Source organism: Schistocerca nitens, chromosome 5, assembly GCF_023898315.1.
Source record: "Schistocerca nitens isolate TAMUIC-IGC-003100 chromosome 5, iqSchNite1.1, whole genome shotgun sequence".
Taxonomy (NCBI): domain Eukaryota; kingdom Metazoa; phylum Arthropoda; class Insecta; order Orthoptera; family Acrididae; genus Schistocerca; species Schistocerca nitens.
Window position 1 is genome coordinate 493922595 of NC_064618.1, and position 18943 is coordinate 493941537.

The 18943-nt window shown below is 44.2% G+C and overlaps 1 protein-coding gene across 1 annotated transcript in view; it reads left to right on the forward strand.

Moving 5' to 3' along the window:
• The window catches only part of LOC126259803 (uncharacterized), a 77745-nt gene extending 74594 nt beyond the window's left edge, over nucleotides 1–3151 (forward strand). The window contains exon 5 of the mRNA XM_049956831.1: nucleotides 1948–3151. Coding sequence (XP_049812788.1) covers nucleotides 1948–2248 — 301 coding nt within the window. The 3' untranslated portion in view covers nucleotides 2249–3151. The remainder of the gene's footprint in view (nucleotides 1–1947) is intronic.
• The last annotated feature ends 15792 nt before the right edge of the window (nucleotides 3152–18943 follow it).

An 18943-nucleotide genomic window follows, 5' to 3' on the forward strand; every position in this document is an offset into this window, starting at 1 on the left:
TCTATGAAAGGCCACACTTGCAAAGGGAGGTAGTTAACCCTCTTGCTCAGCATTAAGTCATCCTTGCCGTTGCGCAAAAGTGCTGCTGTGATCCGCGAAAGAGAAGGCTCTATTTTTGACAATAGGCTTCCCACATATGAAAGGAAAGCCAGGGGGTTAAATCTCTCTACTTCATTATCCTTATTTCTCAAGTCCACCTTAGGTTTTATCCATAGCATCTCGTTATCTGTTTTGGACAGTATAAAGTTACAGTGAGCATTCGCTCTCCACCAAAGACAACAGCGTTTCTGGGTTCCGTCAAGGCTGACTGAATGTTTCGCAAGGCGCCTGAAATGTAATAGGTCAGTGAATGTGTCGCGAAAACATGAAGATGTACAGTTACAGCTTTGCTTCTTTGCTGTTCTGAAAAAGTAATGTATTTCTATTCAGTGTTGGTGAAAATAAACTTCTCTTCTTCTGTGGCTCTACAGTTCTCTGTGAACCTTGGCCTCTTCAGCTATTAACGCCTGAGCTTTTCATCCCATACAGCCCATTTTCTGAAGGTCCCGCATGACTCCATCTACCGATCTGGTTCTTAGTCGAAATAGTCCTCTTTGAGCCTCCTTTCAGATTTTTCCAAATCTCTCATCTGTGCCACGTGCACTGCCATTCTCAGTTTGACTTAATTAGTTAGTTAGGTACTTGTTGCATTGCTTATTTGAACGGTTCTTTAACCCAAATGATATGGAACTTGTCAGTTTACATGGCGTATATGCATGATTAGTGTTAAAATTAATAAACATATTTTTCTAGTTCTACTCATCCAACTATACTTAAAAACTTTTTTATCTGGGGGGCTACCAGTTGTTAAATACAAATACGACCAGGGAATACAAGGAGTTGTCCAGAAGAAACAATTTTAGTATTAAAATTTGCTTTCCTACCTGTACGTCACTTTAGTTTGGGGAAATGATCAAAGATTTATGTTGCTGTTTATTTAAGTCCTTGAGTAACGAAGACCATTTTTCTTCTAGTGTTGTAGTTATGGATCTCACTATTCTTAAATTGTGATATCGCTACGGTTATGATAAGTAGATCTTTATACACAAGTGTACAGCTGATAATTGTGCTTCCTCCTCCATCTTCCTTTACATAGGTTGAGTTATCGATTGTTCGAAGTTCTTTTCTCTCAAGAGCATCTAGCATTCTAATATCTTTTGATGTTAATGACCAAGTTTCCGAGACGTACTTAACAATTGGTCTTATAAGTGTTTTATAAATCGTTAATTTGATTATACGAGTTCTTGAGGGAAAAAACTTTTAATGAAAAATACGCAATGCATGTGTCATTCGAGTGGGTGACTGTCGATCCCAGATATTTGAACTGATCAACACTCTCGAAAGTATAATCATACACTGTTATTGGTGGTGGAATGTTCTGCTTGCATTCTTTCACAGCAGCCGTATATTTTGTTTTCTGTTGGTTGATATTCAGTTCCATATTCCTACCAACTGGCTCAAGTGCGACGAATGTCGGCCTCATTGCCTTCCTAGTTCTTGCGACTAAAGCCATGCCGTCGTCATAAACTAGTATCTGTACTGATATACAAAAGATCTTTCCCATTCCTTTCACATATCTTTCAGTGCAAAATTTCATCGTTGTAATAAACAAACATTTGCAGAAAATACAACTGGTATGAACTGAAAGTATTACAGAAATCGCCTGCAAATGGATACCGCCAATGCTCAGCTGAACGATATGTTGGTTTCAATATAACGACGCCATGAGCAGTCTTTATCATTCGTGGTCTAAGCTATGACACCATCAGTGAATGAACTGTCTTCAAGTATCTTTAACACCTGTTCGACTGTGATATTTCAAAAAATCGGTCCCAACACTGAGCCCTGTGGGTATCCTTTCCCCGCCGACAGAGAGCAGCCGGAGCAGTAGTGCGACCCGTGTTGCAGGTCGAAGCTGACTGACCTGGAGTCAGTGCGGGAGAACACGGAGTCGGCGGCGGCGAGCCGCGCGCGGCAGTCGCGGGCGCGCCTGGCCGACCTGGAGAACGAGATGGAGGCGCTGGAGAACCGCGCGGCGGCGCGCGAGCGGCGCTCGGCCAACGTGCGCGCGCTGCTCCAGGAGACGGCCGACGTCGGCCTCTCCTCCGACGCCGCCGAGTCCAGCTCCAGCTCAACAACGGTGCGCGCCAGCGCCCTGCGCGTCAAGAAGGTGTCCGCCTCCGCCGAGAAGAAGACCGTCACCTTCTAAGGCGGCGCTAGCGACTGCGGTACTGGCACGTCACACATTTTAGAGGAAAGACATCTCGCTCAGGCCGGGACAGAAGGAAACTGGGAGGTTACTACCTGAAACGTGAGGGTGCAGTTATGGTATGTCCAGTCTTTTTCACACCGCGCACCAAAACAATCAGCACTCTTCCAAAACCCTAAGCACTTCTCAGAAACACAGTCCCAGTCACTGTGTTTCGCTAATCCAGTGTTGAAATAATTTTCTTCCTCCCTTTTTCATTGTTCCATTAGCTACTTACAACGAAACAAAAAAATGTTTGTAAACTATCATCATCTCATACAATTTACTGCATATCATCTATAGCCTCCGACTTCCTGCAATGCACCATTCTTCTCCAGCAGATCAAAGCTCCAACATTTACACTGACTTGTGAATTACTAAGTCGCTTTCAATGAGAAAAATTACACACCAATCACACCTTTACAATGGATAGATGACGAAATGAGATTATAAATGTAGAGATGTGTATTGTCATTCCTGCATGTGGAGAATAATTATAAGGATAGTCATCATGATTGTTACAAGGTGGACTCGTTCTGAGAATTCTATCATGAGGAAGTAATTTATTGGACTCATAACTAAGACAGAAATGTCACTCCATTCTTATGGCTATGTATTTGTCTTCTGAGCGACACTATCTCATCTATTCCACACATTCAGAAAATAGGAAACTTTCATAACTGTTAGGCTGCCATTATTTTCTTTGCTAGACTTTTTATGTAATTAGACCGTGTTGAGCTCTGTAATTCATAATATTATGTAATGAACGGTTTTTCTTCTTTTGTAAGATGGATCAGTGTAATACTTTATGTCTAATTACTGTATACTTAAATACGTTCTTTTAAAATACATATGAAAAATGTCTGAACTCTATTCACTCCCTGCAAAAGTACCTTCCTTATCACTGTTTCGCGGGTCCCATACGCTTTATTATACTTAATATGATTTTTCCACAGACATCTTACGCGGCAGTGATTGTACAGGCTGTAATGGGTGTAAGTGTAGTTAGTTTTATTCGTCGTACCTTAATATGTACACACATCAGTGTGATAGTTGTTTTGTCTCTGCACTGAACAGTCTTCCCACAAACACGTCTAAAAAATTATGACCTGATGTTTTCTGTATGGTCGTAACTGCAATACTAAGTGTACTATCCCTTATTTTTGCAACATGTGCTTGGAGGTACTACCAAAACTAAAAACATTGACTTGTAACAGCTATAGTTATTAGTCTGCAAATGAAGTAAGTACTTATGTAATGTTGTTCAGTACACCATGCCCAGTCAACAATAGAAATATCTACACTTATATCCATTACACTATACATATCAGTTATTGTTTTTTCCCATCTTAAGTTTTCTGCAGTTGCGAAAGTTGAATGGGGATCCCAGCTTTTTTTCTATTCCAACCTGTGCTAACAATATGGAGATAAGCAGTGTACTTCAGAATATATAAACAAGAGGAATAAACAGAAAAAGTAAACTGCTCACCTACTTTGTAAAGTAAAACGCTTTCTTTCATTGACATATTATGTATACCATATTTCTAGAATGACCCCTCAAGATGATTTGTACATAAAAGCGAAACGCATATGGTGTAAAAAGACTCTTAATTCGCCTTGAGTTTAAGATAGGATAAAAAAAATTGTTGCTTCATAATGGAATAACTCCCGAATCATTTACGCTGCAGAGCATCACAAATGAAAAGACCTAACATTGTTTGACCACACAATCGACGTTGCCAATTTAATGAGCTATAACAATCAAGAATCTAGAAATATCTGCTCGGAGCTATTGCTAAGAGCATTGTACTTACTAATCACAAGGAAAAAAATATAGAAAATACATTCATCTCTCAAGCGTGATTGGATGATAAGGTAAAGACAATGTTGTAATTAGCACAGGCAGAAGCAGTTAGTTAATGTAATAATGGTAAAGTATGCTAAGGGGGTAAAATTCATATTGAACACTCTGTCTTTTTTTTCCACAGATCGTAATTACGCTGTTTCACTTCTTTAACAATGGTTATTATCAGGCATAATTACATCAGTTAGCTGGTTACAAATATAATAATTACCTGAGTCATAGTAAATTGTTCTGTCTCGTTTATCCAACGGAAATGAAAGAATGGAAGATGTTCTTTTACACATTCATTCTTCAGTCGGTATACGGTAAGTTTCCAGGTATCCAATATGATGATAACATTTCTCTTTCTCTCTCTCACACACTCCCCTCGTCCTCTCTCACTGTCACAAACACGGACACACACACACACACACACACATATCTTTAAGGCTTCCTAGCGATCTTCATGAGCCGCATCAAAGTTTCAACGAGGCAGTACCTCTCCTCTACCTTCCAAACTTCATTCTTTGATGGGCTACCCATCAGAGAAGAAACGATATGTCGAAGAATGGCGAGTAACAGCCCCTCAGTCGTTTTTAGAATATGTCTTCCAACCTGCTTTCGTGTGAAGGCTGCAGTGAAACTTCATGGCATGGTAAAACTGGGATTAGAACCTGAGCTCTTGTCTTCCATAGGAAATACCCTTACCGAGTCGTTCCTGGATTCTCGAAGTAGTAAGAATACTGAAGTTAAAATCTTCTGGGGTGTTAGGGCGGATCATATTTCCTCTAGAGTAATCGACGTTTCGACCCCTGTGCTGGGATCTTCTTCAGGACCTTCCGGTGTCCACTATTGCTAGAACACTCTAGAATACTGCTTGTTAAAAGCAAGGGTATAATTTTAAAACTTGCTGTGCCACAGCTTCGATCTGTCAGGAAATCTCGTAAAGAAAGCAGTTATACGGACATTGTTCGGTTCTTCCTAGGTGGGAGGTAAGTACAAGATACATTTTAAGGCATACGCATTTCCATTTCTTTCCTGTCTGGGTCTGGCATATACTATCTTAACAAAAGTAACTGAACACCTATTACAGGCCATTAATATGGGGTGTGTCCGCCTTTCGCCTTTATAATGGCTTGAACTCTGCTGGGGACACTTTCAATGAGGTGACTGAATGTCTGTAGAGGAATAGCAGCCCACTCTTCCTCAAGAACCTAAGCCAATCAAGGTAGTGCTGTTCGGCGCTAGAGTTTCGAGCGAAGTCAACGCTCTAATCCATCTCACAGGTTTTCCATTGGGCACAGGTAGGGACTCTGGACAGGGCAGTTCATTTCAGGAGTGTTATTATCCACAAACCAGTGCCTCATAGATGCTGCTTTATGACAGGATGCATTGTCATGCTGACACAAACAATCGTCTCTGATCTGTTCCTCTATTATATTTGTATTGCATTGTATGGAACCGGGTACCTACAAACGACAGATAGGCTTCGTCCCCACTATAGCCCTCAGTGCTTCACAATCCTACAACAGGCTACAGCAGTCCACGCACCCCACCGCCGCCCTATACAGAACCCAGGCTTATTGTGCGGTTCGACCCCCAATGGACCCTCCCCCCTTCCCCCAGGAACATCTCACACCAGATGAGTGTAACCCCAAATGTTTGCATCGTACAGTAATTATGGTGTACGCATACGTGGAGACAGTAGTTGTGCAGCAATCGCCGACATAGTGTAACTGAGGCGGAATAAGGGGAACCAGCCCGCATTCACAGAGACATATGGAAAATCACCTTAAAAACCATCCACAGACTGGCCGGCAAGAAAATGGTTCAAATGGCTCTGAGCACTATGGGACTTAACATCTGTGGTCATCAGTCCCCTAGAACTTAGAACTACTTAAACCTAACTAACCTAAGGACAACACACACATCCATGCCCGAGGCAGGATTCGAACCTGCCACCGTAGCAGCCGCGCGGTGCCGGACTGAGCGCCTAGAACCGCGAGACCACCGCGACTGGCCGGCACAGCGGACCTGGACGCTAATCCGCCAGGCAGATTCGTGCCGGGGACTAGCACGCCTTCCCACCTGGGAAGCAGTGCGTTAGACCACACGGCTAACTGGGCGGGCTTCCTCTTCTGTGCTCAAAACACAAATAAGTTCAGCCGGCCAGAGTGGCCGCGCGGTTCTAGGCGCTGCAGTCTGGAACCGAGAGACCGCTACGGTCGCAGGTTCGAATCCTGCTTCGGGCATGGATGTGTGTGATGTCCTTACGTTAGTTAGGTTTAATTAGTTCTAAGTTCTAGGCGACTGATGACCTCAGAAGTTAAGTCGCATAGTGCTCAGAGCCATTTGAACCATTTGAACAAATAAGTTCACGTGCTTCCCCATTTAGCAGTTTCTTAAATGCAGTAAGGGGACTACCCGCCCCCCCCTCCCCCCACCCATGAAAAACACATCCATATCGTACCACCATCTCCTCAATACTTCAGTTTTCACACTACATGTGATGGTAGGTAACGTTCTCCGGGTGTTCACCAACCCGGAACCCTTGACACAGACACAGCAAGATTCATCGTTCCAAATCACTCGTTTCCAATCATGCACTGTCCAGTGCTGTCGCTCTTCACAGTGATTTTGCTAAATGGACTGTTAGTATCACTTTGGAACTGTCGAGTGATTCCTTCCGCCGATTTGCCGCAATCCTCGGCAGTTTCTGTCCAAAACACCTGTGGTATACCTGGTCGTGATTTAGCTGTGGTTGTTCCTTGACGTTGCCAATTCACAATCGCATCACGAACAGTCGACTTGGACAGCCCTAGAAGGGTTGATATGTGCGTGACGGATTTGTTACTAAGGTGATATCCACTAACTACTTCTTCACTTGCGAGCTACCTCCACAGCTATATTTGCGCCAGTACCTAATCTCTTATTGTCAAGAAGGCATAAGAAGTCCCCTGAGAACTCGCAGCAATGTTGCCAAGTTTGAGCTGCAAAGCGCTGACGGCTGCATGCGAAGACAGTCGTTGTCTACAGAGCTGTGACAACACTGAGGCGTTGCCGTAGAGACGTTTACAAAAATACAATATGTTGTCGGTTGAGATAGGCTAGCAAAGATGCCACACGCAGCCCACCGCAACTGTCAGGGACCAACTGTACCTTCGAAAAAACACAGAAATTCTCCTGCACACCTTACTGTACTAGCACTCTTGGAAGAAAGTGCAAGGAGCCCAAGTTCGAGACCCTTTCCGACACACAGCTTTAATCTGCGAGGAAATTTCAAATCAGCAGACATACCACAGCAGAGCGAAAGGGTATTCTGGAAGAAATGATATCGGTTTGTTTTTAAATTTTTCACTCTCTCCCAGCACAAAGAAAGCGTTCAGATTTTTATGACTTTATGCTTTATTCCTCGGTGTACAAGAGTAAGGTGCCAAACATGAAATGGAAATTACGCGTGTTTCAAAACCTTGCATTTCCTTCGTCCAAAGCTGTATAACTTCAGGGTCTTAGCTCTGCAGGCCGCTGTAGACAAGCGGTTCTACGCGCTTCAGTTCAGAACCGCGCTGGTGCTACAGTCGCCGATTCGAATCCTGCCTCGGGTATGGATATGTGTGATGCCCTTAGGTTTAAGTAGTTCTAAGTCTAGGGGACTGATGACCTCAGGTGTTAAGTCCCATAGTGCTTAGAAGGGAAGCTCCCCATCGCACCCCCCTCAGATATAGTTATAAGTTGGCACAGTGGGTAGGCCTTGAAAAACTGAACACAGATCAATCGAGAAAACAGGAAGTTGTGTGGAACTATGGAAAAAATTAGCAAAATATACAAACTGAGTAGTCCATGCGTAAAATAGGCAGCATCAAGGACAATGTGGGCTCAGGAGCGCCGTGGTCGCGTGATTAGCGTGAGCAGCTGCGGAATTAGAGGTTCCTAGTTCAAATCTTCCCTCGAGTGAAAAGTTTATTATTTTATTTTCAGACAATTATTATCTGACAAACTCTTATGTTTTCATCACTTTTTTGGGAGTGATTATCACATCCACAAGAAAACCTAAATCGGGCAAGGTATAAGAATCTCTTTACCCATTCGCCAAGTCTACAAGTTAGGTGGGTCGACAACATATTCCTGTCATGTGACGCACATGCCGTCACCAGTGTCGCATAGAATATATCAGACGTGTTTTCCTGTGGAGGAATCGGTTGACCTGTGACCTTGCAATCAAATGTTTTCGGTTCCTATTGGAGAGGCACGTCGTCTACTAATCACACGGTTTTGCGGTGCGGTCGCAAAACACAGACACTAAACTTATTACAGTGAACAGAGACGTCAATGAACGAACGGGCAGATCATAACTTTCCGAAAATAAAAAAAGTAGACTTTTCACTCGAGGGAAGACTTGAACCAAGGACCTCTAATTCCGCAGCTGCTCACGCTAACGACGGGACCACGGCGCTCCTTGGCTTATATTATCGTTGATGTTGCATATCTTGCACATGGACTACTCAGTTTGTATATTTTGCTTATTTTCTTCATAGTTCCACGCAACTTCTTCTTGTTTTCTCGATTGATCTGTGTTCAGTTTTTCAAGGCCTATCCACTGTGCCAACTTATAACTAAATCTGAGGGGGGTGCGATGGGGAGGTTCCCTTGTTAGAGCCATTTGAACCATTTTCTTGCCCGCAGCTCGTGGTCGTGCGGTAGTGTTCTCGCTTCCCACGCCCGGGTTCCCGGGTTCGATTCCCGGCGGGGTCAGGGATTTTCTCTGCCTCGTGATGGCTGGGTGTTGTGTGATGTCCTTAGGTTAGTTAGGTTTAAGTAGTTCTAAGTTCTAGGGGACTGATGACCATATATGTTAAGTCCCATAGTGCTCAGAGCCATTTGAACCATTTTCTTAGCTCCGCAGAACCTTGCACTGTGCACCCAACTTCATACTTGTAAGAGATGTGCAGTGGTTACGTCGAGTGAAATAAATACCGCCGCAACTGCACCGGTAATCTAAGAGGTAAGGAGAAGTAATTACGCCGAGAAGCGAGCGTCTCAAGTCGAGCGGAGTTGCTGGCACGCAGTCAGCGGCTGAGCAGCGGCCCGAATGCCTGAAATGAGGCGTCGCAGCTGACGCGGTGCAGCGCATTACCGGGACGGACTGCTCGTAAATGAGTTTGGTGGAGCGGTGGCGGGCGGCCGGCGCCTGGACACGCGTCCGAGGTAAGCCGAGACAATCCCAGGCCAGAAATAAGCGCTGCTGCTTTTGTGATGCGGCTATATGCGGGCCTCGTGCGAAACCGAGCCGATCCCGACCGAAAGCCGAAAGCCCAAAGGCCCGCCGGCTCCTGACCGCGGACACGCCGCCGCGGCTCCCCCCCCCCCCCCCCCCACACCCTTCTGGAGAGTTATTTGCGGCCTCGCTGCTGCCACCCGCTGATGTGGCTGACGTGCTGTCCGTGCCATGCCGCTGACAACCAAACCCTCCGTCCCGCACACGCAGACGAACGAGGTGGTCATAAAGCTGTACAGTACAACGAGTTTACTACGTGCCAATTGTGAAATGAAAATTATGCGTATTTCAAAATCGTGTGCTTCCTTTGCCTCCTCTTGTGCGAGTCTACTGTCTTTGTAACACTTTGTACAGTGCAAACAACTTCAAAAAGTAACGCAGTCTTACAGTATAACGACGAAGTTACAAAAACTGTCGAATGTGGCGACCACTATGCGATTCACATAATTCAGTACAGTTTTGCACCTTCTTAAGCACATACAGTATGTAACAGGTATGCCGGCCAGTGTGGCCGAGCGGTTTCTAGGCGCTTCAGTCTGGAACCGCGCGACCGCTACGGTCGCAGGTTCGAATCCTGCCTCGGGCATGGATGTGTGTGATGGCCTTGGGTTAGTTAGGTTTAAGTATTTCTAAGTCTAGGGGACTGATGACCTCAGATGTTAAGTCCCATAGAGCTTAGAGCCATTTGAACCATTTGTAACAGGTATAATTGCAGGTATTTTTATATGTGGTAACTTAATATGTAGGTACATCATTGCTTTGATTGTTTTTCCTCCGCATCCGCATCAAACAGTTTTCCCACTGAAACGTCATATCATTTACTCCCGATGTTTTCTGCGCCGTCGTAACTGCACCACTAAGCGAACTAGGTCTGTCGGTATAGGCAAACCGTTTTGCGTATATGAGTCCACACTTGAACGACCGACCTGCTGCCCAAGGGAAAAAAGCATTACACCCAACCTGCTGCCCAGGGGAAAATAAGCGTTAATGGCTTACCCTTGCCAGAAGTGCTTGGAAATACTACCCAACCTAAAAACATCCGACTTGTAGTAGCTTTAATTACGCTTCAAATGAAGTAAATACTGATGTAACATTGTTCAGTCCACCGTTCTCAGTCACCAACAAAAATATCCGAACTTATACTCGTTACAACCTGTATTTTGGCGACTGTTCAGCAAATGCAGCAACACAATGTTCAATTTCTCTTAAAGGTAGGTGTTTGCGAAAGTAAGTGTCCGGACTCACTCTCACGTCCATGTCCACCGGAGACTAACTTTTGGCGAGATTTACTCTGAAGAGTACGTAGGGGGCTCACACGAGAAGGTGCTTGTGGAGAGTTGTCACAATGACTACGGACAAGAAGAAAATCGCCGACGCTGTGGTGATAGATACTGTTTGCAGGAAAGGAAAAAAGAAGAGTGAAAAAAGAAAGAGTATGGGTTAAACTGCGGATACATCGCAGAAGTCAGTTAGATGTAACCAACACTCAAATTCGGTAAATGCAGTTTAAGGAAGTACAACAGTTTCGAATACTATGCCAATTAACAACTTGAGAAGTGCAGATTGTTATAGATCCTATGTAGCCAGCAATCAGAAAAAAGGCACAAAAATGAGATAAGTAATATCAGCATAGGATAGAATGATGATTATATTATATTCCTTCTGACAGGTAAGCCTATTTGATACAAAGTTTTTCATTATCGTTGGGATGTATACAGGGTGTCCCAAGAAAACACCGAAAAACTTAATAGACCTTGTTCCTCACACCAAAACAAGAAAAAGAGAATAGTGAAAAAGGGCTTTAAAGTGCATACTTTAAGAAATATGAGCACTTGTTCATCTGTGATACTATGAAACCCATCTCTTCTACTGCAAGCTCTTTGCTTTCCATATATTGGGAGCAGGTATTATGGACCACAACAAGAAAAAAATGTCCAGCAAACATGGGATCTAAAATAAATACTTAAGAGCTATGACCACTTGTTCCGTAGAAGAGATGTGTTTCACACTAGCGAAGATGAACAAATGTTCACAGCTCTTCAAGTATGCATTTTAGACCCCATGCTTACTGGACGTTTTTTCTTGTTTTTCTCAATAGTTCCTCCTCCTAAAATATGGAAAGAAAAGATCTTTCAGTGGGAGAGATCTGTTTCAGATTACCGAAGATGAACAAGTGATCATACCTCTGCGGGTGCACATTTTAGAGCTCATGTTTGCTAGACATTTTTTTATTTATTTCATTATAAGGAACCTGTCCCTAAACTTTGTCGGCCTATATGTCCCACGATAGGTTATCAGGGAACCGATGGAAATTTACTGCATGTTGCTGCTAGGTAGCAATGTATCAGTCGTAAAAGGAAGCCTGCTAATGCTTTGAAGAATACTTTTAATTACAACTTGCAGCTGTAGGTTGTACCGTCTTCAAGATTCGTTGTAAAGCCTCCGCTCCGTTCCGCGTTCCTACTGCCAAATCGAATTAGTTCGTGCTTGCACACAGGCAACCCAAAGAACAGATTTGCAAAGCGGATTGCTGTAGCGCCTTTCCTGACAATTCGTGTCAATGAATTGCAGGCACACACTGACGTCTGCCACGAAACAAACGGTATCCATACCGAATACTTGTAATCCTGTACTGTGAGTTTAAAACTTGGAGAGGTTCTCTACCCAGTGAGTCTATTTTCTGTGTGTCTCAGTTTTTGTGCAGTCGCCTTCTGAAACCCCAGAGGCCGTTATGAATAACCCTGTTGTCCAACCCCTTCCCGCATTGGAGAACGAAACGGTGAGAAATATTTTTTCATAATGTTACTTCTGGCAGCGACATTTGTTACAATAACATACATTAATGTCTTTCATTGTGAAAAGAATTGGTGTGAAAGGGTTAAGAAGGTTTCCTAACTTTGTAAAAGCCGAAAATTTAACGTGTACTGCCTCCCTACCACACTCAATCACCATTTTGTCAAGCGCTCATACGGTGTCCTTCAGTATCTCTTGCACATCCCTGTACGAGCAATTTGCAGGATAATGAAACAAGTAACTCAGATAATTCATAATGATCTAAACGGAAAATATTTATTGGCATGAATGTTAAACAGCTACATGAGAACTTCTCGACCACGATACTACTGAACTTGGCCTCCTGTGGCCGTTATCGGAAACATGCGGTGACGTTACAGTAAACAAGTACAGTGGTGACTAAGGAAAACTCATCGCACAATGAATGCCTGCAGGAAACTAGTGCGTATAGTATCAAGTGGTTCAAGATAAACCGATCGAAGCGCCCTCATTGCCAGGTGCAATAATATTGTGGTCAATAAGAGTCTGTTTCATGCAATAATCACAAAAGAAATACCACCCCATATTTATCAAGAAATTTGAAAGCTGATAACATTGCACACTGACTTTGATAAGTGGTCGTTACGTGGTTATTGTGCCTCTTTGGGACTTCACACCAAAAGTTACCTTGTTGGTAGTTGTAAACGTACATTATTATTTCAAGCAGTACTTTTAGTCACTGTTGTTAATACTAAATGCAGAAAAAGAAGCCAATAAAATAAAATATAACTTACTACTTTAACAAAAATACATCGACAACACCAGTAGCAGGTATTTATCTCCACACACGTTTTTTTATTTTTTTTTCAAACATCAAATAAAGAACCATTGTCATTAGCAAGGAAGTTGGATGGAAATACAATTAATGTAAGGGACAGCACTCATATTTCGACTAATAGGATTACGTCACATTTACTGTCCACGTCAAGAGCACCAAAGAACAAAACCCGTACAACATATATCAGACGCAAACTCACATTGCTCAAAAAGAACACTAATGAACAATCAGAGCTCTGAAGAATTTTCTCTGTATTTGAAATTTCTGCTGCTCTTAAAACGTTAAAACCTGGAAAATCACCGGAAAATGATGGAATCGACCCGGAATTTCTTCTACGTAGAGGGAACTATGCAAAAAGATGGCTGACGGATTTCTTCTCTGACATTATTATATCTGAGTTAGTCCCACAAAAAATGAAGCATCCGAAAACCTTAGCAATACTAAGCCCCGAGAGGCATCGGACTAGTCTAAGAACTATATCCCAGTCGCACAATTGTGCACGGTTTATAAGTTCCTTGAAAGAATTCTATACAGAAACATTAGTCCTGTGATCTTTCAGAACGTTCCTTCTGAGTAAACTGGATTCATGTTGTATCAACATGGCCCGCACGTGCCTACAAGGACTCTTTCGAAGATTTCCTGACAGCGACGAATGATGTGAGAAAATACATAAAAGTCATTGATATCTCTATATAGTTATTGTCATTTGTGTTATTTTATGTTGGAGAGCTGTGTTTAAATGTTGCATTTAGTAGTTTTGTAATCTTTGTATATGTATGGCCATACGATAAATAAATAATGTTAAAAACATAGTCATTTATTTTGAATTCAATTTCTATTAAGGTTAACTAACTGATTTCTTAAATTGTAATGTTTGCTTTGAACCTCTTCTTCTGAACACGATAACTGACTTCCTGTTTCCTTCAAAAGCTTGTGTTTCTTCTTTCTGTTACGATATTCAGTACTTTTTTTATTCCTCGAGCTTTCACTAACTTCATAATTTTTCATCGGTTCCACAATTACTTCTGGTTTCCACGATTCCAGCATGTTACACAGCACATCTTTCAGGGAGCGGCTCTCACAATACGAACACTGCTCGTGTTTGGCGAGCTGCTCTCGGATACGCCAGCAAGCGGCTGGGTAGCAGCGATGGACTTGGGGCAACTCAGCTCTCAGACAACTCCCCTTCTCTCGTGTGGTGTGCCCGTAAGAAAAAGTCGGGTGACTATACATCAGATCACCAAGCGGCCACAACGCTGTAAAAATTAGTTCTCCACCAACGCAAGGGGCCGCTTTATCAGCAATGTCGTCCAGCCCTTACAGGGAAAGAGAATTTAATTACGCTGTTCTGGAGCCGCTGAGGGGATATAGGACTGTGAATATCCGCCAAATACACTCCAAGGGAAAAACAAAAAAAGAAAAAAAAAACAGATTGCACTACGAAGGACCTGCCAGAACGGGGCAGAAATCGGTAGATGTGCTGTACACAGACAGACAAACAAATATTACAATCTCAGAGAAAGAGCTTCACAAATTGAGCAAGTCAGTAGCACGTAGGTCCAAATGGCTCTGAGCACTATGGGACTCAACTGCTGAGGTTATTAGTCCCCTAGAACTTAGAACTAGTTAAACCTAACTAACCTAAGGACATCACAAACATCCATGCCCGAGGCAGGATTCGAACCTGCGACCGTAGCGGTCTTGCGGTTCCAGACTGCAGCGCCTTTAACCGCACGGCCACTTCGGCCGGCGTAGGTCCACCTCTGGCCCTTATGCAAGCAGTTATTCGGCTTGGCACTGATTGGTAGAGTTACTGGATGTCCTCCTGAGGAACATCGCTCCAAATCTGTCCAATTGGCGCCTTACAGCGTAAAATCCCGAGCTGGTTGGACAGCCCTGCCCATACTTCTCCAAACGTTCTCAACTGCGGAGAGATCCGGCGATCTTGTTGGCCAAGGTAGCGTTTGGAAAGCACGAACACAAGCAGCAGAAACACTCGCCGTGTTGCGGGAGGGTATTATCTTGCTCAAATTTAAGCCCAGAATGTCTTGCAGTGAATGGTAACAAAAGGCGGCGTAGAGATTCGTCGCTGTGCTGTAAGGGTGCCGTGGATGATAACCACAGGGCTGCCGCCGTGAAACGGAATGGCACCCTAGACCATCACTCCTAGGTGTCGTGCAGTATGGCGGGCGACAGTCAGGTTGGTATCCCAGAGCTGTCCTGGCCATCTCCAGACGTCTTCGTTGGTCATCGGGGCTCAATTCGAAGCGAGACTCATCGTTCGAGACAATTCTACTCCAGTCAATGAGTTTCCAGGCCGAATGTGCCCAACCCCACGTAAATGGGCTCGATGGTGTACGCAGGTTAATGGTAGTCAAAATTAATCGTCGGTAAAGCAGCTGCCAGACTGAGATTCATTGGAAGAATCCTAAGGAAATGCAGTCCGAAAACAAAGGAAGTAGGTTACAGTACACTTGTTCGTCCACTGCTTGAATACTGCTCACCGGTGTGGGATCTGTACCAGATAAGGTTGATAGAAGAGGTAGAGAAGATCCAACGGAGAGCAGCGCGCTTCGTTACAGGATCATTTAGTGATCGCGAAAGCGCTACGGAGATGACAGATAAACTCCAGTGGAAGACTCTGCAGGAGAGCCGCTCAGTAGCTCGGCACGGGTTTTTGTTGAAGTTTCGAGAGCATGCCTTCAACTACGAGTCAAGTAGTATATTGCTCCCTCCTACATATACCTCGCGAAGAGACCATGAGGACAAAATCAGAGAGATTAGAGCCCACACAGAGGCATATCGACAATCTTTCTTTCCACGAAAAATACGAGACTGGAATAGAAGGGAGAACCGATAGAGGTACTCAATGTACCCTCCGCCACACACCGTCAGGTGGCTTGCGGAGTATGGATGTAGATGTAGATGTAGTCGACGCAAGGGGCACCGTGAGTTCAGCACCCTTCCTATGAGCAGCCTATTAATGGAATCTGAGGCCACGGAAGCACCTTCGGATCGATGATAATGATGAATCCGGGGCTCTAAGTGCCTCTGACGATTGCTGGGTCCTCAAGTTCTGTCGTCTCTCTAGGTCGACCGCTTCCTTCTTGACGCTGTGTCCAGCCATGGTTGGACTATACCTGCCATTATCGTCGAATAGTTGCATCTCTCTTATTCTAGTGTCTACGATTCGTCGATTACTCCAATCGGTCTCTTTGAGCCCAGTTACACGCCCTCATTCAAATGCTGACATCTGCGTTTATTGTTCACGCGTCTATCTAAGAGACATAATACTATCCAACTGAGTACATGAAATGAAATTCTCAGAGACTTTGTGCGCTGGTATCGCCATGTCCCCACTATATAATCCTTGCCAGCTGCGCGGCGAAATTGAGCTGTAGTCACACATTCATATCGGTCGACAAAATTTACAGTTTTGCAATTTCCGTCGTTACCTGCATGAAAATCGGTCAGTGACCAATTGGCGTAGTTGCTTCGTGGCGCGTCGTTTTTTTTTTTTTTTTTTTTTTTTTTTTTTTTTTTTTTTTTTTTTTTTTTGGAGTGTACTTTAAAGAGACCTCAAGATGACGTAAATCGTAAAGAACGGAGCCATTGTGTTCAAATTGGAGTGCTTACTCGCTGCAGAGAGAGATCTTCTGTTCATAGATTAGATTAGTACTTGTTCCATAGATCATGAATACGACACTTCGTAATGATGTGGAACGAGTCAGGTTAATAAAAGTTGTCTATACGAGATATTACATTACACAAAATATTACACGACACTTAATATTTATAATTTTTGTGGGGGGTGGGGAAATTACCCACTTACTATATCCAAAAATTCATCTAATGAGTAGAAGGAGTTGCTATTCAGAAATTCTTTTAATTTCCTTTTAAATGCTGTATGGCTATCTGTCAGACTTTTGATGAGTTAGTAAGTGACCAAAGACTTATGTGGCAACATAATTTATCCCCTTCTGAGCCAAAGTTAGATTTAACCTTGAGTAGTGAAGATCATCCTTTCTCCTAGTGTTGTAGCCATGTACACTGCTATTACTTTTGAATTCGTTCAGATTACTAATAAGAAATTTCATAAGTGAATATATATATATATATATATATATATATTTCTGATTACACGCTTTGTGTAATGAACACTCTTTTACTCAATGATGAGTTACCCCAGAATATGATGCCATACGAAAGCAGAGAATGAAAATAGGCATGGTAAGCTAATTTACTCAGATGTATATTGCCAAAATTTGCAATGACCCTAATAGCAAAAGTAGCTGAACTCAAACGTTTCAGCAGATCCTCAGTGTGTTTTTTCCTGTTCAACCCCTCATCAATGCATACACCTAGAAATTTTGAATATTCTACCTTATCTACCTATTTATGATCGAAGTCTATATTTATTAATGGTGTCATTCCATTTACTGTGTGGAGAGAGGCCATTTGCAGAGAACCACTTAATGATTTTCTGAAAAACATCGTTTACAATTTCACCAGTTAATTCTTGTCTGTTGGGTGTGATAGCTATACTTGTATCATCGGCAAAAAGGATCAGCTTTGTATCTTCGTGAATATAGAATGGCAAGTCATTAATATACACTCCTGGAAATTGAAATAAGAACACCGTGAATTCATTGTCCCAGGAAGGGGAAACTTTATTGACACATTCCTGGGGTCAGATACATCACATGATCACACTGACAGAACCACAGGCACATAGACACAGGCAACAGAGCATGCACAATGTCGGCACTAGTACAGTGTATATCCACCTTTCCCAGCAATGCAGGCTGCTATTCTCCCATGGAGACGATCGTAGAGATGCTGGATGTAGTCCTGTGGAACGGCTTGCCATGCCATTTCCACCTGGCGCCTCAGTTGGACCAGCGTTCGTGCTGGACGTGCAGACCGCGTGAGACGACGCTTCATCCAGTCCCAAACATGCTCAATGGGGGACAGATCCGGAGATCTTGCTGGCCAGGGTAGTTGACTTACACCTTCTAGAGCACGTTGGGTGGCACGGGATACATGCGGACGTGCATTGTCCTGTTGGAACAGCAAGTTGCCTTGCCGGTCTAGGAATGGTAGAACGATGGGTTCGATGACGGTTTGGATGTACCGTGCACTATTCAGTGTCCCCTCGACGATCACCAGTGGTGTACGGCCAGTGTAGGAGATCGCTCCCCACACCATGATGCCGGGTGTTGGCCCTGTGTGCCTCGGTCGTATGCAGTCCTGATTGTGGCGCTCACCTGCACGGCGCCAAACACGCATACGACCATCATTGGCACCAAGGCAGAAGCGACTCTCATCGCTGAAGACGACACGTCTCCATTCGTCCCTCCATTCACGCCTGTCGCGACACCACTGGAGGCGGGCTGCACGATGTTGGGGCGTGAGCGGAAGACGGCCTATCGGTGTGCGGGACCGTAGCCCAGCTTCATGGAGACGGTTGGGAATGGTCCTCGCCGATACCCCAGGAGGAACAGTGTCCCTAATTTGCTGGGAAGTGGCGGTGCGGTCCCCTACGGCACTGCGTAGGATCCTACGGTCTTGGCGTGCATCCGTGCGTCGCTGCGGTCCGGTTCCAGGTCGACGGGCACGTGCACCTTCCGCCGACCACTGGCGACAACATCGATGTACTGTGGAGACCTCACGCCCCACGTGTTGAGCAATTCGGCGGTACGTCCACCCGGCCTCCCGCATGCCCACTATACGCCCTCGCTCAAAGTCCGTCAACTGCACATACGGTTCACGTCCACGCTGTCGCGGCATGCTACCAGTGTTAAAGACTGCGATGGAGCTCCGTATGCCACGGCAAACTGGCTGACACTGACGGCGGCGGTGCACAAATGCTGCGCAGCTAGCGCCATTCGACGGCCAACACCGCGGTTCCTGGTGTGTCCGCTGTGC